General features: G+C 38.6%; 1 protein-coding gene across 6 annotated transcripts in view; it reads right to left on the bottom strand.

The window, feature by feature from the left end:
* The window catches only part of LOC121524027 (ras/Rap GTPase-activating protein SynGAP-like), a 76,030-nt gene that overhangs the window by 30,266 nt on the left and 19,478 nt on the right, over positions 1–26,286 (bottom strand). For 5 of the 6 annotated variants that reach the window (XM_041809199.1, XM_041809198.1, XM_041809197.1 and 2 more), the window contains 9 exons: positions 19,057–19,145; positions 17,924–18,045; positions 6,620–6,773; positions 6,025–6,123; positions 5,637–5,897; positions 5,225–5,560; positions 4,998–5,142; positions 2,547–2,691; positions 1,975–2,211 (listed from right to left, as the gene is read on the bottom strand). In XM_041809199.1, the coding sequence (XP_041665133.1) occupies positions 1,975–2,211; positions 2,547–2,691; positions 4,998–5,142; positions 5,225–5,560; positions 5,637–5,897; positions 6,025–6,123; positions 6,620–6,773; positions 17,924–18,045; positions 19,057–19,101 (1,544 nt within the window). In that variant the 5' untranslated portion in view covers positions 19,102–19,145. The remainder of the gene's footprint in view (positions 1–1,974; positions 2,212–2,546; positions 2,692–4,997; positions 5,143–5,224; positions 5,561–5,636; positions 5,898–6,024; positions 6,124–6,619; positions 6,774–17,923; positions 18,046–19,056; positions 19,146–26,286) is intronic. The other variant, XM_041809194.1, reaches the window with a different exon arrangement.

Raw genomic sequence — 26,286 nt, 5'->3', positions numbered from 1 at the left:
AGTACTTCTTGTTACTGTGACAATTTTCTGTGCTGCTATGACACAACAATGAGACTGTTGGGACCTTGAGTGAAAACAATATTACCAACACAATAGATAATACAGTTGTTTCAGAAGATAGCTTCAGGAAAGTTTAGTTTAAGTTGAATTTAGAACACTTTTAATCCAAGATACCAGATGAGGTCAGGTATAGTTGCTCGTTTCTCAATCATGGTCCTCATACAGTCATGGACGAAAGTATTGGCACCCCTGGAATTTTTCCAGAAAATACACCATTTTTCCCAGAAGTTGTTACAATAACAAATGTTTTTGGTATACACATGTTTATTTCCTTTATTTGCATTGGAACAACACAAAAGCAGAAGAAAAAAAAGCCAAAATTAACATAATTTTACAAGGGCTGTCAAAGTTAACGCATTAATATCGCGTTAACTCAAACTACTTTTAAAGACACTAATTTTTTTGTTGCACGATTAACGCATGCGCGTTCTGTGTGACCCTCGACTCATCCCGTAGTTTGCCAGATCAGGAAGTGGCGCCGTTATGCAGTGTAAGCGAGCAGAAATGGATAAAGCACAGTAGAATGAAACAGTAAACAGTAGAATGAAACAGTAAACAGTAGAATGAAACAGTAAACAGTAGAATGACATGCTTTTCCAAAAATCTCGACCTTAGTCTCATCTGTCCTCAAAATGTTCTCCCAGAAGAATTGAGCCTTACTCAGGTACATTTTTGCAAACTCCAGTCTGGCTTTTTTTATGTCTCTTTGTCAGCAGTGGAGCTCTCCTTGGTCTCCTGCCATAGCGCTTCATCTCATTCAGATGATGACTAGCAGTCCGAGCTGACACTTTTGCACCCTGAGTCTGTAGGACAGCCTGAATTTGTGTGGAAGTTGACTAAGGATGTTTATCCACCATTCTAACTATCCTGTGTTGCATTCTTTTGTCATTTTTTCTCTTCTGTCCACGTCCAGGGAGATTAGCCACAGTTCCATGGGTTATAAACTTCTTGATTATATTACGCACAGTGGACAAAGGAATTTCAAGATCTCTGGAGATGGTCTTGTAACCTTGAGCTTGTTGATATTTTTCCACAATTTTGCTTCTTAAGTCCTCAGACAATTCTCTGCTCTTCTTTCTTTTCTCCATGCTTAGTGTAACACACAGGCACACAACATGAAGGTTGAGTCAACTTTTATACATTCTAATTGGCTTCAGGTGTGATTTCTATATTGCCAGCACCTGTTACTGCCACAGGTGAGTTTAAATGAGCATCACACGCTTGAAATAAAATGATTTACCTACAGTTTTAAAAGGGTGCCAATAATTTTGTCCGGCCCATTTTTTGAGTTTTGTGTAAAATTATGTCAACTTTGACTTTTTACCTCCGCCAAGGATGTTATGTGATTGAGTGAGTTTGTTCGTTTGTTTGTTAGTTTGTTAGCAACATAACTCAAAAAGTTGAGGACGGATTTTCATGAAATTTTCAGGAAATGTAAGAAATGGCATAAGGAAGAACTGATTGGATTTTGGGAGTGATCCGGATCACCATCTAGATCCAAGAATTTTTTAAAGGATTCTGTACTATTGGGAGATAAGGCTAATGGCGGAGGTCTGCGCCCTCCGAGTGCTTTTCTTGTTCCCTCTGTTTTTTTTGTGTTGTTCCAATGCACATAAAGAAAATAAACATGTGTGTACCAAAAACATTTTTAATTGCAACAATTTCTGGGAGAAATGGTGCATTTTCTGGAAAATTTCCAGGGGAGCCAATACTTTCGTCCATGACTGTAAGTAAAAATTCCTGATAAAACTGCACTGTAAACCCATTATCATACTATGTATTGTAGTACAAGTTCATTTTATTTTGACATCCTTTGAGTACATCAAAAAATTCTAAACTAAGACCCACTGCTCAGTTTTATAATAATATGACCTTGTCACTGGTGTGAGAGGACAGGGGATGGAAGAGACTCACTTGCTGAAGCTGGCCAGGTTCTGCATCACCTTTGCGATGAGTGTGAGTGTGCGAGATGTGCGTTCAGCGGGGTACTCCTGCATCAAGTTGAACAGGGATGGCGACATGATGGCTGGGCACATGAAGCGCAGAAACAGGGAGGAGCTGATGAGGCTGTCTGCAAGATCCTCTCTGCCACGTTCAGCACATCTGGCCCTCCATGAGGCGAAAACTTCCTTCAGCTCCCTAGGAAATATGCTGAAACAAGAATATGGTATTATACTCTGTCAAGAGGAGCAGCAAGATAAGGATACAGCAGCTTATCCAAAGCCAGTCATGAATTTAAGCACGATCAAGAATCTATAGCACAGAGAAAATTACTGGACCATTTCTGCTCAGTATGTATCACATCTTATTATAGTTATATTAATACAAAGGTCATTTGGTAAACCATATGGGTTTAGGGCTATTTCTTTTTGATTTAAATAATTTATAGTGATGTTAATTTTTTTGAGATTGTTACAGATACAGAATAACTTCATGCATACTGTTTCTGATATGTTTGAGTATGAGTGATTAAAAAAAAAAAATACCAGAGAGAGTTTATGATCTTGCAGAGTAACAGCTCACAACACATTCGAAGGTTGGCTTGATGGTCAGCAAGGACTGAAGGTGGGACTCGCATGGGATCCACCTCACAGTTTTCCTCTGACTCGTATAAGGCTCGAACAAAGTCACCTGCAAGTTTTTAACCACATCAATTATAATGTTTCTAAGAATGTATGACAATAATAAAAAGATAACTACATGGACATTTGTACCCACTAATGGCAGTTATTTCTCTTCTATGACTTCAGTCCCAATCGTGTCAATCAGGCATTGTGGTAAAATAGTTTCTAGAGTTTGTAACTCATCCATTTTTGTACATGAAGTCGAACAGTAATGTATAATTAGTTGATGATCTGACTGGCCCATTGTTGTAGCTGCCAGTGAGGAGGCTCAGCTCCACATCTTTGCCTGCAGCTAGGTTGACCTAAGGTTAGTTTGTGTGACATCATCTGGCAACTACTATTGTTGAGCTTAAAATGGCAACAATGGGTGGTATAATTCAGACTAACTCCATGTTTTATCAAGTGTCTGCACACAGATGACATAAAATGTGAGGATCAATTTGATGACCATTGCTTGTTGGAGGAAATCAAATAACAATTAAAAAAAGAAAAACTCTCAAATATAAGGGGCATTAAGAATGTGAAAAAGGGGAAAATCTAATAATGAAGAAACAATTTTAACAACAATTTTAACAGCCATCCAACTTTTGTTGTTTCTAACATAAAAATGTGAGATACTTTGATATTTTTTTAAACCCAGTGTTTTGAAACAAAACAACTTTTAATTCTAAAAAATAATTATTCTTATGATCAAAAATAAAAACATTGAAGTCCCTATAAAAGTAAACCCAAAAATTTGTCTTAACTCATCAGACGTGTTAGGATAAGGTTGCTATAAACATGTGAAAACACTGAGATCTATCTGTTACTGATTTAAAATGTTAGAAACCTTTCCACCTCTTCTGTTTCGATTTTTCTTTTGGCAGGGAAAATATATAGTGCCCCATGACATTACCTGGCCCTAATGGGAATTACCCTGTTTCCCAAACGCTATAACAATATAAAACCAGAGAGCACCTTATCTTCATACCGTCTGTTGTTATCTGACCTCACTGCCTTGATTGAAAAATTACAACCAAACACTGTTTTTTGTTCATTGTCAGGTTACTTTGCAAACTCTATTAGTCATGGTGGTCTATGGGTCATTACAAGCATCATAACAGAGAGCTTTGTGACAGAAACCCAACTTCTGTCTCTGCTCTGGCATAGAGTCAGGCAGCTGTGCTCTGGCCATTGGTCACCATAAGATCAGGGGCAGACTAATTGTTGGAGTGCTTGTGTATTTTTCACTTGAACATGGCTGCAGGAACAAATATCTTACCTACTGAAGGTGTGCTTAAATCCATATTTTACTTTTCTTTAGTCCTGGATGATTATAAGAAGCAGACTGTGGCTTTGTCTCTCTCAAAGCAGAAACAGTTTAAACGCTTCTGTCTGTTAACATTTATTATGTAAAAATTGAGGTGTTTGATGATAGACACGCTCTGTTCCTGCCAAGTCTGTCACAATTTAAGTCTCTAATGCTAATAATCATTGAATTATTTTATATTGAAGAGCAACTGCAGGAAATAGAGTGTTTTAGGAGCAATTTCCTAACAAAGACGACTCATAAACGGGAGAGAGATACACAACTGATTTTTAGCTCTAAACTGTCTGCCTGTCTTGACATAAATGTGATTGTTTTATTGTGATAGGTATGGCTTTGGCACATTCAACCGACATGCCCACATTTATTACTGACTAATTTTCATGATTTTGAAGCTTAATTTTATCTACTTAGAGATGTTTTTAATGACTGAAATTTGGCCTGGTAGTTCATAAGACAGTGGCAAATCATACAATAGTTTTCCTTTTAGCACTTTACGGGGACTTTAAATAAACATTTTACTATCTTACAAAAATGAAAGATAGTGCATCACAGTTCGCCTGCAGTTTTTGAAAACTAAAAGGACCCCACATTGGATGCCTAGGACTTCTGTTTTTGTTGCAACGTAATTGCTTGTAACAGGTATTATCACTTTATATCACTACTGCCATATCAAAGTAAAACATTCTGGTATTGTGACAGTCCCTGTCATTTACATAGGTATTGTATGAAAGGACAAAAAAGTGCTGACTGTTGTGACTGAGATGCTTTTATAAAACAGATCCTGTCTGCTGATGTGACATTCACAGTTTCTAATATGCTGTCAGAAAAAGTGTACCTCAAATGTAGATCAAACAATGTGAACATTAAAAAACACTTGAATTCTTCCAACACTGACACAGATTGTAAAAACATGATGCAATCTATTTTTAGCTTTTGGTCCTGCTTTCATGCAGACAGCTGAGTATTGCTCACACAGTGATGTAAAGACTGCACAGTGGCCTCACCTATAGCATCTTTGAGGTATCTGTGACCTATCAGTTTGAGGTACTCTTCTACAGCCTTTGTAGCCAGCGTGTTCTCACGAAAGATCAAATGCTCGCGGTCCATAAATCGATCCACCTCACACATCGCCATGTCTGAGAGGAACTCCTGAGAAGAGATTACATTTCAGGTCAGGGATGATTTACAGGAACACTACATGATTCAGGTAACATTTGACCCTTTTGTTTACCTTTGTCTTCCCTGTGCTTTGCAGAATGTGTACCAAAGCAAATGCCACCTCCTCTTTGCTTTTCACACTGAGTAGCGGCTCCAGAACTGCACACAGTGTTCGGTAGTTGTTGGTAATGTACTCTGCAAACTCCTTGTACAGCTCCATAGGGAGAATGTTCATTGTTTGGTAGCGAGATTTGACACGCAGCGAGGCGTTGATCACTTTGGCACTTCCAACACCACCGCTTTTGGCCAACACACTGGACTGGATCACCGGATACCACTGTTCAACAAACTGCCGGCCTGTGATGCTTGAGATGGGGATGCTGACGAGGCCAAGATATGTGCTTTTCTCCTAAATTATCAAGAGACATTTATTCATTTAGTGTCAAATTTTGAAGCATAATAGAAAGCTCTAAACAAAGCGTTACCTTGCGTCTCTTTTTGTCAGTTTCTTTGTAGAGGTGCAAACGAAGGCTACGAATGGTAGGCAAATTGTTAAACTCAAAATGCTCCCCCCAGAAGACGGTGTCAGTCCGAGGTTTGCTGGTGGTACGTGCGTACAGCATGTCATCCAGACACAGCTCACAATAGTAGCGCTTCTTCGCCGGTAAGTCTCGGGCTTCGATGATCCACAGCTTGAGCACATTGTCGACCCGTCTGCTGTTGTCCTGAAAACGAAACGGGGAGTCCTGTTACTGCATTATAACAGTCCTTATTTATGTTGGTTCCGAACATTACACCCTGGATTTTGTAATGAAAGGGTGTCTGATAATTTGCATCATTCTAATTCACAGTTAGAAAATCTATTATATCTACCTTGTTAGGTTTGACAGCTCGTTGCAGATTTTCAATCCACTTGTCTCTCTCTGAAGCTGAACGGCAGGCAAAACATTTTGTCCCTGAATTGGTCGTCACCTGAAGAAAAGAATCATCTTAACAGGGCTTAACAAAGCTGCAGAGTTATTTTCTCTAGAAATAAATTTGTTATCTCTGTTAAGTCCAAAGCTCCAGATAACTCTTTTTAGCAGATTTTTTTATTCATAACATAAAGAAACTTGATTTAAAGGCATGAAATACAGGGAGGAGTATAACATATTCTCACATTTTATAATCTGCAGCAGAGAATTTCTTCACTTGATACAAGATGAAAGACTTAAGAGGATTATATGATTCAAAATTGTGTTCCATTAATTTTTTAAATACTTGGCTAATCTTTTAGGCCCGATTCCCTAAACCAATAAAAGCCCTTATTTGTCTAATTTAGAGAGAGTTAGGGGGTGACTTTGCAGTCATACCTGATGTCTTTAAAAGCTTCCAACATTTTAACAAATCAATTACATGGGTGGTTTTGCTACAGAAGCATACAGCAACTCTTTCAAAGAAGACAATTTAAATATGTAGATAAGGGCACCTCAAAGCAGTACTCTTGTCCTAAAATGCTGGAGTGGACAGGTTTGATTATGGCCTCTTCATCCAAAACTAGGTCCAAAGCCTCTGCCGCACTGCTAGGAGAGAGCAGGGATTCATGGGAGTGTGACTCTTTGAAGCTCTGCATCAATCGTGTCCTGGTGAGAGAAAGAGGAGAATATGTCTGTTTACATTTGAAATTCAGATGAGTGGAGTGTCCCTGACAAAGGATTAACATAGCACTGCTATTTTACTTCTCAACTTTGAATTAAAATTTACTAAGTGATAGGACTTGATCCGTCCTTTTTCTCACTCATTAAGTCTGCATTATCGTGACCTTACAACTTTATTACAATGTCTATTGAGAGAAGGCTTAAAGCTGAAAGATTTTCCTTAAGACCCTATAGACCACTGATTATTTTTAAAGTGGAAGGTCATGCCACTTTTTGTTGAGTGATTTGACAAGAGCAGCTTGCTTTTTATTCATTTTGGGATGAACTTTAAAGAAAATACTCCCACACAGTAACATTTTTTTTCTTCCCTGACCTTGTGAGCTTTTGGGAAACTAAAGATTTAAAGACCAGCTGAGATGCTGCGTCTCCAAAGGCCCTGCAAAACAGGGTAGTCCACTTCAAATTGATTCATGCACTCACTAAGGAAGTTGATTTAAAGTGAAAGAGTTATTTTCAGAATTGCGTAAAAAGTATTAAGTTGATATTTACACCAACATGAGTCATGATTTATTTGGAGAGAACATGCAAATTTATCTAAAATGAGACATTTAACACCCCCGTATTGCTGGAATGAAATGATCCTTGTTTCATAAGATGGTATTTGACAAGGCCTGGCTTTAGGCGCAGCCAGAGTTAGGCAATCCCACCCCAGATGCTCCAACTTTTCAAGCAAATTATCCCACTTCAGCTCAAAGTTTAAGAATAACTGGAGAGTATTGAATTCTAATCATAAATACGTCACATTCAAATCTTCATCTTATTATTGTTGGTGTAGTCATACAGCAGGCAGACCAGTCTCTTTTCTAGTTGGCACAAAAAAAGAAAGTGCAGGCTGCATATCCCTCCTTCAGTATGCTCCTCTCCTCTCTACTGTTGAACCATTTGGATCATTTACAGTGTCGATTAAAAGTAGTCACACCTTTGTATGTTTTACATTTTTATGCATTTTATAAATCACTCATGGTCACTATAAAGTGGTTATAATGTGACTCAAGTGATTGTAGTATAAAGACACTTGTGTCTGGAGGGTCCAGTCACTGGTTAATCATTATTCCTGGCTACCGTTACACCATGAAGACAAAAGAACACTCCAAGCAATTCAAATAAAAGATTATTAAAAAGTATAAGTCAGGGGGTGGACATAAAAGATTTCCAAGGCACTAGGCATTCAATATAGATGGACAAATCTATCATCAAGAAATGGAAGGATTATGGCACATGTGTAAATCTGCCAAGATCAGGCCGTCCTCACAAACTGAGTGATGGTGCAAAAGTCACTGAAGGCGTTGCAACCTTCAGCAGAGAAAGACCACCCTCAATGTAATAGAGAATTTGTGGCTGGACTTGAAAAAAGCTGTTCATTCCTGATCTGTGTTCAACCTGACAGAGCTTTAGCAGTTTTGCGAAGAAGAATGGAGCAAAATTACAGTGTCTAGATGTGCTGAGACCTATCCACAGACTCAGTATTGTGATTGCAACCAAGAGTGTTTCTACAAAGTACTGACTTGAAGGGGGTGAATATTTATGCAGTCACTTGTTTTACATTACATATTCTTGTTTAATGGACATTACTTTGTAGAAAACTGTTTTCACTTTGACATTCAAGAGGTGTTTTTTTTTATTTTGTCAAAAAGCCAAATTATATTGGCCATGGTTGATTTTTTTAAAACCAATAAAAGGGTAAAACATTCAAGGGGGTAAATGCTTTTATGGGCACTGTCAGGCCATTGTCAGACCAGATGTCTGGTATGTGTGCATGGCGCATGGTGTCTTGCCTGTGCACATTTGCTGCAGACAACACAGCTCAAATGTTAGTGACATACAGCGACTTGTTCTCAATATCATGAAACCGTAAAACACGCAAAACCCTAATTTAAATATTACTGCTTCCAAAGTCTTTGCATCTGTCGCAGTAAATATAATTATTCTTAGGTGATCGCATGCAAAACCCACACCGACCAAATGTTCAATATATTGGAAGGCACGTTCAAGTTAGGGTCCTAGTAAACCAGGCTTTAGGGTACCATAGTGGCCAGTCAGAATTGTTTAATGCCTTCTAATCGAAGTAGTCCAGAATCTGGCCTGATATTTGCAGTCTGATGAAGCTCTGTCATATAAATTGTTGAATATTCAACTTTTGGTGTCACTCTTAGGTTAATATTCACTGTGGGGAGCGCAGATGGTCAAGTGGTTTAGGCACTACCCATGTACGCGGGCAGCCTGTGGCCCTTTACCGCATGTCTCTCCCCACTCTCTTCCCTGTTTTCAAGTCTATCCACTGTCCTTCCTCTATCTAATAAAGGCATGAAAAGGCCCAAAAATAAATCCTTAATATTCACTGTAGTTCTTTTCTGAACAAAAAAAAAAAATTAACCTAAAAAAAATCAGTGCAGTTCAGTCATACTTTTGCATTACTGCCGAATTTATGGCTGCTTTTTTGGGATCTGATCCTTTTATAATGAGTTTATATGAAAGAAAAGACTACCAGATTGTCAGTCCTGGTGTGTTTCAGCTTGGTCTGTTGACTCGACACATGTGACTCATGCTGCACTTCAGGAGAAAGCCTACAGTCTTACTTACTGTGTAATACGAGGAAAATACAAGCCAGGAAAGGAAGTTCAGTGGGGCTAGTCTGCAGAAAAAAAACTGCAGTGCAGCTGTAAAAAGGCACAGCAGATTGATCACAGGGTAATTTTCAGAAGAGGGCTGCTCTATTGAGTAACAGTTGTGGTGAAAATAGAAGCAAAAGGTAAGGAAAAGCCCTCTCTCAAGTAAAGTAAGTTCAGAAGAGCAGTAGAAATAACATAAACTGTATCAAGGAAAACTCTTTGCTTTTGGTGACATGACAGAATTTCCTCCATCTCTGTGTGAAAGATGCAGCTAGATGATTGAGAATCAGTGTATGATTAGATTAGCTTGGCATGCTGGAAGTAGAAGGACCTACCCTGGTTCTGTCAAGTTCTTTTTTTCTATCTCTGTAATACACACAAAATACACACAGACATATTTCTGCCAAGAGTTTGACACACAGCTTAATTTCTCTTTTAAAATGGTCCATCAATGACAAAGCTAGAAACAGCTGTCGTTTAGCTTAGCTAAGCTTGTCGGCCAAATTAAGAGAGCATGAGCCCTGTTCTGTCAAATTTTCCACATAATTTTTTCAAACTAGCTTTGTAATACATGAAAATTACACCAAGATATTATTCTGCCAAGAATTTGACAATCAAATCCTTTCACTTTTGGTTTAGTTCATCAAATATTAAACTTTAATCAACAGCCATCTAGCTTAGCGAAGCATGACTGATATCAGTGGATCTTCCTGACAGGAAGCAGAAGGTCAGGCAGGGGATCATCACATCCAACACCTGGACAGCCAGCACTGGTACCCCCCCAGTGGTGCATGCTTTACCCACTGCTCTTCTCCTTCTACACCAATGAATGCACCTAAGGGGACCCCTCTGTGAAACTCCTAAAGTTTGCAGACGTCACCGTCACTGGTCTCATTTGTGACAGTTGTGAGTTTGCATACAGACGAGAGGTGGAACAGCTGGACCTCTGGGATGGTCAGAATGACCTGGAGCTGAACCCACTCAAGACTATGTAGATGACAGTGGACTTGAGGAGAGGCCCTCCTACTCTACTGATCAGAGGTAGTACTTCCTTAGACAGCTCAGGAAGTTAAACCTGCCCCAGGAGCTGCTTGTCTACACCGCCATCATCCAGTCTGTTCTCTGCACGTCCATCACCGTCTGGTTTGGATCTGCCACCAGACAGGACAGGAACAGACTGCAACAGACAATCAGGTCTGCAGAGCACATTATCAGGTATGACCTCCTATTCAATTTGTACAAAGACTCTTAAAAATTTTATTTCTGTCTGCTTACTGTAAAGGCTTTCCAGACCTTATTAACCAAATACTGTAGGGATACATTTTTCAATGTTTTTAGATGCTTTGAGTTTGAAATAAACACAAAATATCTGTGCCCAACTAAAAGAAGTACTCAGTGAAGAAATCTCTTAGCCTGACTATGCCCTTAATAACCCTAACACTGGAACCTACAGGTCAACTGTGCAGACTGATAGGCAGCAAAAAGCCTGCACTTCACCAGGGTTGTTAAATGGAATCCTCCCTTCATCACTGTTGAATCAGTTAGTCCCACATCACCTGAGAAGGGCTGAACAGTGGGCTCCTGCATCACCGAGTATCCCCCCTCCAAGCTAGATCTCGACGCCCACAATGCCAACACCAAGACATTCTTTATCTTACCTTCTCTACCACATGGCCACCACAGCCCAAACAACATCGTCACCCTAAAACTGATACATTTTAGTTCAATTTCTATTTTTCAATAGATGTGAATGTAAGCACCAAGGTTTGATTTCCCATTCTGAACATAAACTGTGTTTTGCAGATTTGTTGTTTCTAGTAAAATCAAGTAAGACCTTTACAATCTGATGGCCATTCAATATGTTTCCATGCAGCTACAAAAAATCCAAATAATGCGTGAGTCCGTCTAATACTGGACTTTAAAACGTCTGTTAACTTGTAAGGCCAACAGAAAATGTACTAAATCAGATTTCTTAAGTTGGATTAATAAACTGAGCTGATGCAGATGGAGACTGATTTACTCTTGCATAAACAGTGCATTTAGAAAGTATTCAGATGCTCTTACCCCCTACTCACCCTACACCCTAGATGACTGTTAGTATGTATTTTTAAATGACTTATTCTGAACTTTAAATGTAGCTAATGATGTTCTTGAGACAATAAACTCCAGATGAAAATTTGCCGTGCATATTCTATGCTAGGCTCATGTGTCAGTATGGCTCCAGGAAGTCTGGAACATCAATCTTTCTGTCCACTGTAGGAGTCATTTTAATGACAAAGTGAAAAAAGAATTTTAGACATTTTTGTTAATTTATGAAAAAGAAAATAACTGAAATATGACATAAGTATTCAGACACTTTACTCAGTATCTTTGGCAGCAATTATAACCTTGAGTCTACTGAATATGGCTCTACAAGCTTTGCAAACCTGGAATGGATAATTTCCTACCACTCTTCTTTGCAAATCTCCTCAAGCTCAGTCAGACTGGATGGGGAATGTCAGTGGACAGCCATTTTCAGGTCTCTCCAGAGATGTTTGATAAGGGTTCAAGTCATGGCTCTGGCTGGACTAATCTATTCACAGACTTGTCCCTAAGCCACTCCTGTGTTGTCTTGGATGTGTGCTTGGGTCATTGTTGTGTTGGAAGATGAACCTTCAGCCCAGTCTGAGTTCCTGAGAGCTCCACAAGTTTTCATTGAAGATATCTCTGTATTTTGCTCCATTCAGCCTTCCCTCAGCCTTGTCCAGTCCCTGCGGCTGAAAAACACCCCCACAGCATGATGCTGCCACCACCATGCTTCACTGCTGGGATGGTATTAGGCAGGTGATGGGCCTTCTTTTAAATGAATTTGCATTTCACATGTCTCCCATCATTATGGAGAACTGAGTGATGACTGATGCCAAAGATGAATTGAAACATCTGTAGCATCAGGCTGCAACATAACAGAACTGAAAAAGTAAAGGGGGTCTGAATATTTTATAAATATATATATATATTTATATCCTCATTCTGCCCATGCTCCACAGTCACCAGGCTTTCACATGGAAACTAAGAACATAAATGCTAATTGTAGCAGGAGTTGCATTTTCATCATTCATTTCATCAAATATCACCATAAGCAAGAATTATAGTTTTAATCTCAATCATGGTAGAAGTGAAGTGCAGCTCTTGTACAAATGTATGGAGCTATAAAGTTTGTCTGCGTTCGACATACAATCAGTAGGCTGCTTGCAAACCTGCTAGTATGGTCAACAGGAAGAATGCTCACTTTTGGCTCACTCTTAAGGCAAATTAGATCCTTTTTACCCCACTCCTCTATTAAAGGGATATTTTTGTATTTTTGAAGTTGGGTTGTATAAGTTTCTTTGCAATAGTAGTGCCTTTAGCTTCAAGGGATTTCCGTAAGCGTTGCCCCTTCTAACAGGGGAGGAGCTAGGCTTCAATGTAGCAGACGGGTTCAATTTCTCCGCGTAATTTAGCAAGTTGAAGGTTATAATGGGCTAAAAACAATGTTGGCTAATTTGTACACTATATCAAAAATTTTTGAAGCCTTTAATTTTTATCCAGAAAGCTTCTGTGTTTGGCACTAATTTGCATTGCGAGCTCTGGCTACCAGCTATGTGCTCTTCTGTCTCTGCCTGGGCTTTGTCAAAAGAAACAACAAGTGACTAATTTAAAACTAGTTATTTAAGCCCGGTTTTCCACTACAACTGCTGACACAATGTTTTCAGAAGGTTAATATATCATACTGACTGTAGCTTGAATGGTTGTCAGACAATAAAAGTACAAAGCAACTGCCATAAACTTACTTGGATGAGTAATGACCATTTAGGCCTCCTGAAGGTATTGATTCTCACAGAATCAAGCTAGCTGTTTTACCCCTGTGTCCAACCTTTATGCTAACTTTGCTGGCTGCCAAGCAGCAAACATAGCAGTCCAAGGAGACCAAGCAGGTGGCTCCAGCAGCCACAATTACAGACAAATCAGAGAGTAGAATCCAAGCTCTTATATTACTCCTGAAAACGGAACGAATGAAATTGAAAAAGTAGCTGAATAATTCATTTTCAAATTTCTGGAACTAGAATTGAAGAAAAATGAATCTAATATGTGGATTATCACCTGCACAGAAGAGCGGGAGCTAGCATGCTGCACATTTAACATCGGCTTTGAACATAAAAGAGGGAAAATAAGGAGAAGAGAACAAGCTGCAGCTTTAAAGGAACACCTGATAATTATGCAGCAAATGAGGAACACTAATTTAAGGGCAGATTTAATGTTGCTGAGAGGTGCAGGGAAGCTTCTACTTTGAGAAGCTGACAGTACATGAAAAATGCTTTGGTATGCCGACTTGGCAGAAGAGGTAGAGCAGCTGCGTTGGAAAGCTAGAGTGTGAAGTTGGACGCGGAGGGTTTATAGCAAAGTCAACTTAACAGTACCAAGTGAATTAAGCGTGTGTGGGCAGAACTCAAAGCAGGCTGTGAAGGCAGCTGTCTGAGGCAGCGGTGGGAGCTGGAGAAAGGCTGTGGTTAGAGGGAACTCACAGACTAGGCATAAAGTCGCTTTAACCCCATCACCATTAAGCTACCCCACCAGGCTGGCTCTACAGAACCCTTTGGGTTTATATATAATTCATTTAAACGTTTGAACCAGGCCTCTGCATCGGCTCACCCTGCATTTTAGAACAAAGCATTCTTTAACATTGCTTGCTAAACAACACATTTCACATCTCTGAGTTTGGACATCCACACCTGGCCTCAAAATGTCTATTACGCATCTCCTGTGGTGAGAGGAAAGTGTACCGTCAGCACTGAGGTTTTACTTTCTGCCACTCTTTACATTCCCATATGAGGATTGTGACTGGATTGTGTCAAGACTGCATAAAATTTTGATCAAAATGCAAGCAGGGATCTGCTGGGATGTGACCTGGAGTCAGAATTCAAAAACAAGAAAACGCTGTCATGGGAGCCTCAAGAACTACAATAGGTGGTATCCTGTGTTGATGCAATAAAGAAATCATACTGACATGATAAATGTAGCCATAATATTATTTTATTATGATGATGAATGGATCTTTGAAGGTAAAATCTTTCACCAAAATAACTTTAGAAGGTTTTCCCATTGCACATTGAGCAAAAGGAGTCAGCACTTTGACTCAAGTCTAAAAGTATTCCTAAATCGACGTTTTATTCGCTGCAGAACTTTACAGTTTTAAATGTGATTTAGAGAAAATTTTAGGTAGCTGGTGAAAGAAGATGACTATCATAGCAGCCAGGAGATTAAAGTTGGGATCACTGACCTCATGTTAAAAATAAAAAGATGCAACAGCCACCTAGGAGTGAAGCCAAAAGATTCAGAGCTGCAGTACAGGTCATAAACCCTGCCTCCTCCATGTACAGAGATGGGACATAGGCCAAGCTATGAAGGCAAGAAACATACAGGTAATCCAGGTAGGGTCAGGTATGGGAGCGTATACTGGTTCTGCACTTTTTCCTGCATCAACCTTGGACCTGTCCTGCGCCCTGCTGACCAGCATTGTCCCATGCCCCATCTCTCCAGGTGTCTTTCTAGCTGACCCACTAAGCCGCACAATCTCAACAGTTTAGCCTCCTCGCCTGAGGACCTTAAGAGCCCATGGGAGGACATCTACAGTCTCCACAAGGATCACAGCATCATCATCATCAAAGTCCAGACTGGCGATCTGAAAGTCACATTACAGTTCACTCTACCTTTTACCTGCACTAGTAACAATGCAGTAAAGTTCATAAACATCAAATAGGATTCTCTCAAACCTGCATTCTGTTGTGATGGCGTGTTGGTGTCATGCTGATTTGTGTCTGAGTATCCATGTTTCTGAGTAGTCCAAGTAGAATCACCAGATTATACCACTGGTTGTATTTTATATTATCTGATATACAGTCAACAGTTTGCACTGAAACTTTGAGGCTACACTGTAAGACTGAACAGTAGAAGGTTGTCAGGAAAAAAAATGTAATTGTATTAACTTAAAGATCCAAAATAGCTATTTCAGCTATTTCCTGAGATGACAGAACATATTTTTAGTTTAAGTAAACAGTACTGATCATTCCCTTTCTTTTTGTCATTGTTATCAAATTATTTAAAAATTATCCCTTAATCTGCAAAGTTTTCCCAAAATAGCTTTGGGCATTAGAGATTTTCGCACCATGAGTAAAGTTACTGACTCAGTTAGACAAAGTCCAGCCTGTGGGGAGCAACCACAATGTATAATAAATAGTATACTGGATGTAGTGGAAGAGGACTTCCTGGTTCAGTGTGCACCTTTGACTTATTAGTATAGTCACTTAAGTTGGCCTACCTCAAATGGCACAAATGTTCAAGATAAAGCATATTAAAGACATACGGGGAAACTGCAGTGCATGAAGAACATGTAGCTTCATGTTGTTTTTAATTGAATTTAAACAGAGGGTTTTTTTTGTGTTTCCAAAGAGTAATTTAACTTAAAATGTTAAGTTAACTAAATTTGTGAGTAAAATTGAGTTTATATAACTTAAAATGTCTAAGTTATACTAAAAAATACTGTTTCTTCAGTATTATTATTATAATTATTATTGGGGGGGTTTTTGGGAGTGCAGATGGTTAGTGAGTGGTGAGTGGTTTAGGCGCTACCCATGTACGTGGGCGGCCTGGGTTCGAATCCGGCCTGTGGCCCTTTACCGCATGTCTCTCCCCACTCTCTTCCCTGTTTCTGAATCTATCCACTGTCCTTCCTCTATCTAATAAAGGCATGAAAAGGCCCAACAATAAATTAAAAAAAAAAAAAAAGAAAAAAAAATTTGCAATCACCTGCCTCTATTTTGAGTTTTATCAGCTCATCGGGGATTGCATTGTAAATAACAGATTTTAACTAAAGTATTCTCAAAAATGTACCTCCACTACTTAAAAATTTTGTTGTAATCAGTTTCAACAAACATTTTATGTATTTTTCCACTCGTTTGGTTTTAGATTATATCAACAAAGTATAACTTAAACTTGGAAGTTTTTTTTACCCTGTTAATCAATGCAACATTGTATTTTTATTACTTTGAAAAATTGATGAAGTTTTGTGTTGGTATTAGACTGGTAGTGTACTGACCTGGGGCCATTTTGAGGGTAAAGTAACAGATCACAACAGGCTAGTTTCACCCTTATAAGACCATATTAACTGTCAAAAACATGATCAGAGCTGACAGAAACTACTGCAGTGCTCTGCTTCTATACAGTGCCCTTTAATTACACTGGCCATGGTATACACTATAATTACAGTACACAATTAGCCTGCCCAACAATAACACATTGAACATTGAATTTTTGGAGGTTAGAAAAATTCAGGCTCAAAGAATAAAAAGCCTTCAGTACCAAGTGTGAGATCTATATGTAGCAATTCTTGTGACGAGGTAGTCCTAACAAGCTCACAAAGCACAAAGGGACATTTTAACAAGAGAGGTGTCTGAAGTCTAAATGTTACTCTACCCAAGTCCATTCATTATGTAGTTCACGTATCAGTTAAGGTATGATATTCTACATTATTTACATTAATTAAGCAAGTATATATTATGTAAATGTACTATGATTAATGACTTTTTAAAAATGGAGTGAAGACAAACTCTGTCTGGATTTGTTGTTCTCAGCTCTGTTTTCACACTGATAGGATGGTGCTTCCTTCATCTCAGAGGCTCCTACGTGTTTTTTCCCCCCAGACCTTTCTCTCTCTAACTGTTGGCTACAACCACTTCAGGGAAGAGAGGCGGCCTTGCCCACTCAGGGACACTGTAAGTAGAGGAATATGGCAGAGTCTCATCTTTCCAAACTGAAGAAAAGGTTTTCCTTGGTGTAGAAAACAAGGGGGGGACTGGCGGCTAAGGAGCAGAGAAGCATAGCCAAGGAGAAGATATATTTTGGTCTTAGAGCCTGGTGCTAAAGTGCAATATCTACTGGATATCTACACTGAAATCTGCATACTAAACTTAAAAAAATAAAACAACAGAAAACTGTGATTGGTCTCTGGTTCTGCCTGTAAGGAATTTGAATACTCTCCCTGGCATTGTGTGGGTTTCTGCAGAGTGCTCCAGCTTCCTCCCACAGTCCAAGATCATTATCCAGAGGAACACAGAATCCATGCTGTTCTCGTTTTTGTGCCTTTTTTGTCTTATCACATAATTTATGAATAATGTTGCACCAGCAAGATCTGTTGCACGCATGTACATGTCTGCATGTGTTATGTCTCCTTATAATAGATGACACAAATCAATCTTTTCTCCCAGTGCTGTTACAAAGAAAGTTTGGGTACCTTTAAGATAAGAAATTCTTATCTTAGTTTATACAAATGTTTATAAGTATTTGTCCAAAACATCCTTGGGCAGGCTCCAACCCCACTGTGACGCTGAATAACAATTACCTCGGCATTGCCTTGAGCTGTGTGAACTTTAAACTGCAGGAAAGGTTGCTTACCTCTCCTGGTCAGCACTACGAAACCGAGGCAGAATCATTTGTCTGAAGCTGCTGGTTCGATCCAGTTTGGGCTGACTTTTGGCCCTCTTGATGGATCCCTTCAGCCTTCGATTGAGAAAACTCTGAAGATTCAACAAAGAGAAAAAAATACTGATGATATGAGTACATATGCCCTTTACAGAGCAGTAGTGAAATACTTGGACATTAAAAATTTTAGCCTTAGAATATTATTGGTGGTCAACCAAATACTTTCATTTACTTTCATTCACTTATAAATAGGTTTTACATTATGAAGATCAAGTGATCATATATGGTTCCTTGCCTTATCGTAAAAAAATCATAAAGTGTATGCATATGAAAATGTTACTGGAAAATAAACACTCACAGAGTCTAATGAGTATTTACTTACACGTTCATGTTATTCAAATACATAATATCCTTTTTACAGGACATGGTGAGGCTGCTTTTAGACTTTGATTTTTTTTTTAGAGGCAAGACGTGACTAGCTTCAGGATACTGTATAAGTAATGGTGGTACCAAGAGACCTATAATAACCACAAATATTATATAACTAAATGAACTTTGGAAGTGATGAGGCACACAGTAAAATAACACCTGAGTTATGCCATTTAAGTTTAATAAAAAGGTTACACTGTTGTAAAACTGAATGAAATCACATGTATTTGCCTATGTATACCACTTATTTTTCATAATGTTAATATAGACACCATTTACACCCCTAAAAAGGCATATGTCCAAACATTTTTCTTCTATTTTTCAAGTTCTGGAGGAAACAGTATGTTTGAGACGCTCTGGGCAAATGCTGATTGGTGGGATGGTGTGATGTCACTTTCCGTGACATAAGCTGATCTCCACTGATTGGCTGAGAAAAATCACTCTGGTTCTACTGTCTCACAGAGGGTTTGGGGGAGGCCACGAAAGAAGTCGATGGAAGTGACCATATATGGTTCCTTGCCCCATAAAGGGTTAGAGGCGCTTCACCAAAACACAAGACAATAAGACAATACAAAAATACCCATCATTTGCTTATAAAAGCCTGTTTATGTGAGCAGAAAACTTAAGTAGACCTTACATTTGTAGAGGAAGAATGTGGAAGACAGAGCTGTACTCACCGGCTGTCTGAAGGGCTGTGGGGTGGCATTCGGAGGAGTTTCCATGCTTGACTGTCTTACAGAGGCAAAACTTGCCCTGCGAGATTGGTCTATGAGAAAAGAAGTGCAGCAAAACAAGATAAACTTAGATGAGAACATGGACATTTCTTTTAATAAATCAGAGTGTTTCATTTCCCTAGAGTTACTAAAATATTTTATAACAATTGTTTTTGTCCCTTTTAAGGTTTTTTTTCTTAAATATGAAAACACGTGGGGCATCTATAAAATCTAATGCACTGGAATATATGAATTTGGAAGATGAACTGAGCAAACTACCTGTGAGTCAGACTAAAAAGATACGGTGTGTAAATTTACTATGGTGCTCTTGCTGAGAATATTTTCAACAATTTCATAAGATCGCTCTGATATTTTAGGCTTTTGCACATCTAATAATACTGTGATTACACAATAATTTCAAGGATTATTTCATCATTATTCGAATTTCGTAGTAAGGAAAAAGGACTAAGTCTGTGAAATACAACCAATTCCTTCATCAAAATTTATTTCATATCAGTTCCAATTTTGCATGAAAAGTTACTGTTTGTTCTCTGAAAAGTGCAGGACTAAGTCACAAATACATAAAACACATTTGTACATTGATGCATGATAATGCTGCAAAATTTAAGATATCCTGACACTTTTTAATTATCTAAAATAACACAACCTCTGTTATTTTAACGATTAACAGTAGACAGAAGTACTGGAACTCTAAAAATGACATATTTTTTATAAAACAGATGCATAAGAAGGGAGAGAATCCATCTAAAATTGCAGGCAAACTCCACTACAATAGCTCAATTGCACAAAAAACATTGGCAACGCTTCATGACAGAAATGTTCCCAAACATTTCATCAGATTTAGACAGTGTGCAGAAGTTTGCCTGCAATTTTGATGATTGAAAACAAGTAATTACCCAAAACTCGGTGCCTACAACTTCTATTTTTGTTGCAATGATTTTGGAAGCTATCAGTATGACTTGATTTTCACTAGTATTTATACTGATGTTGAAAATTTTGGTGACATTACAACCCTTCAACATGATTACTCTAAAAAGGATCCAATAGCTCACTTGATCATGATGTCATAATATAACACATATTGCTGTGTTCTTTATTTTTAGCTGCTTTTTAGTTATGTATTACAATCATTGCACTCTTTTACACATTGACAGTGATAACATTTTCATTACCTTGCAGCTGCTTACATCACAAATAAGAAAAAGATGTTTCAGAAAGGCATTACAAACACATAATAATCACAAACAAGCTATAGCACATCAAAAATGCAGGAGGTGTAAGCAAAGCTCACCAACAAGGACAGAAAGCTCCAGCCCTCAAAAAGCACAAAGAGCACTGTGACAGACTGAAAGACACTTGGACAGCCGTCAGCTGGAGGAATTTTTTTGTCCAAGGCTAGTGGGGAATGACTAAAATCCTGACGTGGGATCTATATTGGACTCATATGTTCTAAAGAAGTAAGAAGCTGGACTGAGTCATCTTGAACTGTTTGACTTTGGGTTTGAGCAAACTCCCCAACATGGAGACAGATTTCTAAAAGTATAGACAGCTGTCCATAGGGAGACAGATCTGAAGATGTATGAGCACGACTTATGTTGACTAAAAAGATGAAGTCAATGCACAGAGAAGGAGAATCATTGAGAGGAATACACCACATATAGCTTATAAATCCTCATTCCTATGAGAACAACAGCAGGAATGCAATGGAGTTTTATGAAAAGTAAATCATATATTATACAAGCTTCATCCTGTAGGAGACATTTCATACAAAATAGATTTCCACAGCCTCTTCACAGAGGCTTAAAAAGCTAACTCAGCACAGAATCTGGATTTTCTGATTTCCTATATACTACTGCAAAAACTCAAATCTACGTAAGGGTATTTCTCTCATTTTTAGTCAAAAATATAAAATCAAATTTATATTACATAAGTCATAGTCCCCTGACAAGTTTAGACAAAAATCTTATTTAAAGACATAAAACTAATTGATTTACATGGTACAGCTTATTTGAAGATTTGTAACCAGCCAATGATGCCTCTTGTCCAGGGACAGCAAGGATTGGCTGCAACCCCCAGTGTGCCCAGTAGCTGCTAGCTATAATGTAACAAACAGTATAGATGGACGGATGAAGCTCATTTCAAAATTACAAACCAATTTACATCTAAGATTTTAAAGACAGCCTGGCTTCAGACTGCAGATCTTGGGCTTTCAGACCACTATGGTGAGACACTGCATCTGTCAGGACGGAAATACAGGCTATAACTTTTGAAATAAAATTCTGTTAAACTTCCAGTTAAGGTTACAGTGAGGGTTGAGGTAAGGGTTAAGCTACCGAAAGTTAGGTAAGGTAAAAAACCTGATTACAAAAATTTTAAAGCCAACTAAACAGTCTTCTCACAGAAAAAAAGCTTGTCCTCTATGAAAACACTCACATACAGCATATATAGCTAAAGTTAAAAAAGCTACATTAGCAGTGTGAGTAATGTAGCTACGTAGCTAAATCTACAGATAATGAACTTACATGATCAAAGTTAACTACAAAAGTAACTTAGCTACATAACTAACGTAGCTTGAGCTAAAGCCAAAAAGCAAAAAAAAAAAAAAAAACGTTAGCCAAGATAGATTCTGCTACTTTTGCTAAAGGTAGACCTGTTTTAGAGGTATATATGCAAACTGTGGTTTTCTTTAGCTTTGTTAGCTTGCTAAAGCTATTGAAGCTACATTTGCTTACGTCTTATGACTCAATAGAAGTGACGCTCACTATGTCGCCAGCAAAGCTGTGTTAGCTAAGGTTAAAACTTTAGTTAAAGCTAACAAAGCTACAGCAAGCCATCGTTCATGGAACTACTTCCGAAACCGGTCCGTACATAATTTAATCCCAGATTAGACATGGGACCTTTTTTTTTGTTTTATTAATGAAATGTTGCTTAATCTATGTGGTTATTTCATGAATGTGACTGTTTACTTTTCTTTTTACTTCTTAAATGTGGTTTCAGCAAATGACGTCAATTCTGTTCTCACTGAAGTGGTCTGCAACGGGTGCAACTGAGACCTGCAGTCAGCCAGACTCCTCTCAATACTTAAACTAAGAGTACATCTCAATTCATTCACCTTATAAAATTTACTTTCTGCATTGGCTGATATTTTTAATTATCACAAGCAATGCAGGCCTTGTGTTTAGCATCTTCAATTTTTTTTTTTTTTTTTTTATCTAGACTTGTTAGGTGAATGATGCTTAACACTAGAACTGCCGATGGGTAAAATTTACACGAGGCTGTTCTTCAATTGTATCTTACTTGATGTGCATACAATTTTAAAGACTGTCAGTCTTTGACTTTTCCTAAAAGTTAGTTGTATAGCACCTGGTGTCATAAAAAAACATCTTTGCCTAAACCCAAATTTTGTTAATGGACATTTATATCTAGAACCACCATGCAGGTCAAATTCACCCCATAAGAAAGCCTTGATTTTCCCACTTTTTTATTTCACATTAGCAATAAATAGAAGGTGCAATAGAAATACATTCTCTCTATTGCAGCAATGCCTAATCAAAAGTTGATTAATCAACCTTCAGCATGGATACAACAGGGGAAAAAAGACATTTACCATTGTTAAATGACAACAGGTAATCTCAGTGCTTTTAAAGAAGAAGAATCCGGGGATGAGGAAGCTTTGGGATTATCAGTGAGTCCAAAGACGATTTTAAACGTGACGAATCATCTTCCAACAGTGTTCTGGTTCACTATCTGTGGTTAATAGCCTGTTCAATGTCAGTGGTTAATTAACAGTCCTTAGTGCTATTCATGAAAATCAAGGCGCTTTAATGATAGGTAAGGCTGTTTTAGTTATATAGAGATCCACAGCTGCTCTAGTGTTATAAAGAGATAAGATACACTATATTGCCAAAAGTATTCGCTCACCTGCCTTGACTCGCATATGAACTTAGGTGACATCCCATTCTTAACCCATAGGGTTTAATATGACATCGGTCCACCCTTTGCAGCTATAACAGCTTCAACTCTTCTGGGAAGGCTTTCCACAAGGTTTAGAAGTGTGTTTATGGGAATTTTTGACCATTCTTTCAGAAGTGCATTTGTGAGGTCACACACTGATATTGGACGAGAAGGTGTGGCTCTCAGTCTCTGCTCTAATTCATCCCAAAGGTATTCTGTCGGGGTGAGGTCAGGACTCTGCGCAGGCCAGTCAAGTTCATCCACACCAAACTCTCTCCTCCATGTCTTTATGGACCTTGCTTTGTGCACTGGTGCACAGTCATGTTGGAACAGGAAGGGGCCATCCCCAATCTGTTCCCACAAAGTTGGGAACATGGAATTGTCCAAAATCGCTTGGTATGCTGAAGCATTCAGATTTCCTTTCACTGGAACAAAGGGGCCAAGCCCAGCTCCTGAAAACAACCCCACACCATAATCCCCCCTCCACCAAACTTTACACTTGGCACAATGCAGTCAGACAAGTACTGTTCTCCTGGCAACTGCCAAACCCAGACTGGTCCATCAGATTGCCAGATGGAGAAGCGCTATTCATCACTCCAGAGAATGTGTCTCCACTGCTCTAGAGTCCAGTGGCAGCGTGCTTTACGCCACTGCAGCCAATGCTTTGCAATACACTTGGTGATGTATGGCTTGGATGCAGCTGCTTGGCCATGGAAACCCATTCCATGAAGCTCTCTACATACTGTTCTTGAGCTAATCTGAAGGCCACATGAAGTTTGGAGGTCTGTAGAGATTGACTCTGCAGAAAGTTGGTGACCTCTGTGCACTATGCACCTCAGCATCCGCTGACCCCGCTCCGTCATTTTACGTGGCCTACTACTTGGTGGCGTAGTTGCTGTCATTCCCAATCGCTTCCACTTTGTTATAATACCACTGACAGTTGACTGTGGAAAATTTAAGGATAAGGAAATTTCACCACTGGACTTGTTGCACAGGTGGCATCCTATCACAGTACCATGCTGGAATTCACTGAGCTCCTGAGAGTGACCCATTCTTTCACAAATGTTTGTAGAAATAGTCTGCATGCCTAGGTGCTTGAGTTTATACACCTGTGGCCATGGAAGTGATTGGAACACCGGATTATTTGGATGGGTGAGTGAATACTTTTGACAATATAGTGTATGTTTGATGACAAATTAGTCCAATACACTTGCTGAGATAAGGTTTTTGTAGTGTAGATATATTCTAAGCCCACATGTAGGGGTAGTTGTAGGTCAGTTTTAGAGCTGGTCATATCTCAATCAGAAGGTCAGGGGTTTGATCCCCAGCTCCTGTGGCCACATGCTGTTGTGCACTTGGGCGAGTCATTTAACCCTGAATTCCTCCCCCACTGTACTGATGCCATGTGAAAGTGTGTGACTGGGATTAGCCAATACAGATGAAGACTACATAGAAGTCTTCACCATTAGTGTGTCAATGGGTAAGAATGGCCTAATGTGACCTGTGCTGTAAAAAATCCCTTTGAGTAGTCAGCCAACTATAAAAGCACTTTACAGCAATAAAATATTTCTAATGTTTTCTCCCTTATTTACAAAGACAATCAACCAAAGCAAGTTTTCAAGGCCAGTTCAAGTCTGGGAAGACATTGCGAGTTAGCTAAAAAGCACTTTTTGTCAATTACAACTAGGACTAAAAGTGTTAGTAGATAAAGGTTTAAAATGACTAAAATGGGACTAAAAAAAAAAACACTTTAATCTTAAGACTAAGACTACACTTCTTAAAAAGCTGCCAAAATTAACACTGCTGACCAGCCACATTCACAAAAATAATGTTGGTAAGAGTGTTACATGCATTACAACACTGTAAGATGCTGTAAGACTAGTTTAGGAAGTAGAAATTCCTCCATGTGAAGTGTCAGCTTTGTGCTACGGCGGCATGTACAAACTAATGTTACAAATGACACCTGAAAAAACATCTACTTGCTGTTCTCTTACTATCCTGTGTTGTTATCTACTTGTGTATCTAGGGTTTGACTGAATCAATGTGAAGTTATGAGCAGTGACACTGATTTATTGTCAACAAAAGTGTATAAATAGTTACACTCACACTCACAGACAGGTATTAAAAACCTCATACATTCAGATTTTCTGCTTTTGGTTTTATTGTCACTGTTGCTTTTTAGAATAACTATAACATACTCATGTGTTTGAGGTTTCTTTACATTATTCATGCCTTTCTATAAATTTGTGATATTTTAGCAATATGTAGTTGAAGATTTCAATAAATATTTTGCTACTTTCTGCACTCCCTATTATCTATTTTTGTCATTTGAGCTTTTGGATTGTGCAAAAACAAACATATTACCTAAGTTCAAGATTTTTTTAAATAAGCCATATAATAACATAACAATCCTTTTGAACAAGAAAGCCAACAGCAAACAAGATGTCAGGCAGATAAAAAATATAAGTTGGAAAAACAAAACTTGGAACAGTCTAATTATCAAATGTACAGTATGTACATTTCACCACCAGGAGGTTTCAACCAAAACAATTACAAAATATGATGATAGAATTAAAGCCGCATTGCTTATTTCCTGTTTTGAATCTAACTTAGAAAAGGTTTTTTGCAGTCAGAAAATGTACAAATGTCTGTTGGGGGTCAGGAAGTGGGGAAAAGCCATCAGGGATGAATGGGAGGGGAGGAGAATAAGTACGATACAGCTCCTAATGGACCTCTATGCTGCAATTATCAGAAATGTTCTACGATCCCTACACTTTACAGAAAAGTGTTTTTCTCCAGAGTTTAACAGATCTACTTGGCATGAAAGTGATCAATATCACAAATCACTCAGTCCTGCAGACCTTACAGCATCTAGCATCACCTAATGTAATGATGTACCATTCAGGAACCAGCCTCTTCTACACAACGACTCTTCAATGTTAGCCATTGCTAGCTCCTGTTTGAGTGCCAGTTTTCTTTACTCCATTTTTGTTGTTGTTTAATCCACATTTAAAATGTCAAACTGTGACAAAATGAAGAGCCATATTGGAGCCAAAAATCCAACTCTACTGAGCTTAGCCAAGTGATCTATATCTCTTAAAAGAGACGGATTTCCTATCACAAAGGGTGAGTCTGGACCGGCATCGGCTGAGGAAATGCAGGCAGGATCAGAGTTTAATGTGCTAAACTGTGGCAGACTGTACTGATCCAAACAAGACC

This window comes from Cheilinus undulatus, linkage group 16 (genome assembly GCF_018320785.1).
Source record: "Cheilinus undulatus linkage group 16, ASM1832078v1, whole genome shotgun sequence".
In the NCBI taxonomy this organism is placed as follows: Eukaryota; Metazoa; Chordata; class Actinopteri; order Labriformes; family Labridae; genus Cheilinus; species Cheilinus undulatus.
This window is presented reverse-complemented; position numbering and strand designations above follow the sequence as displayed.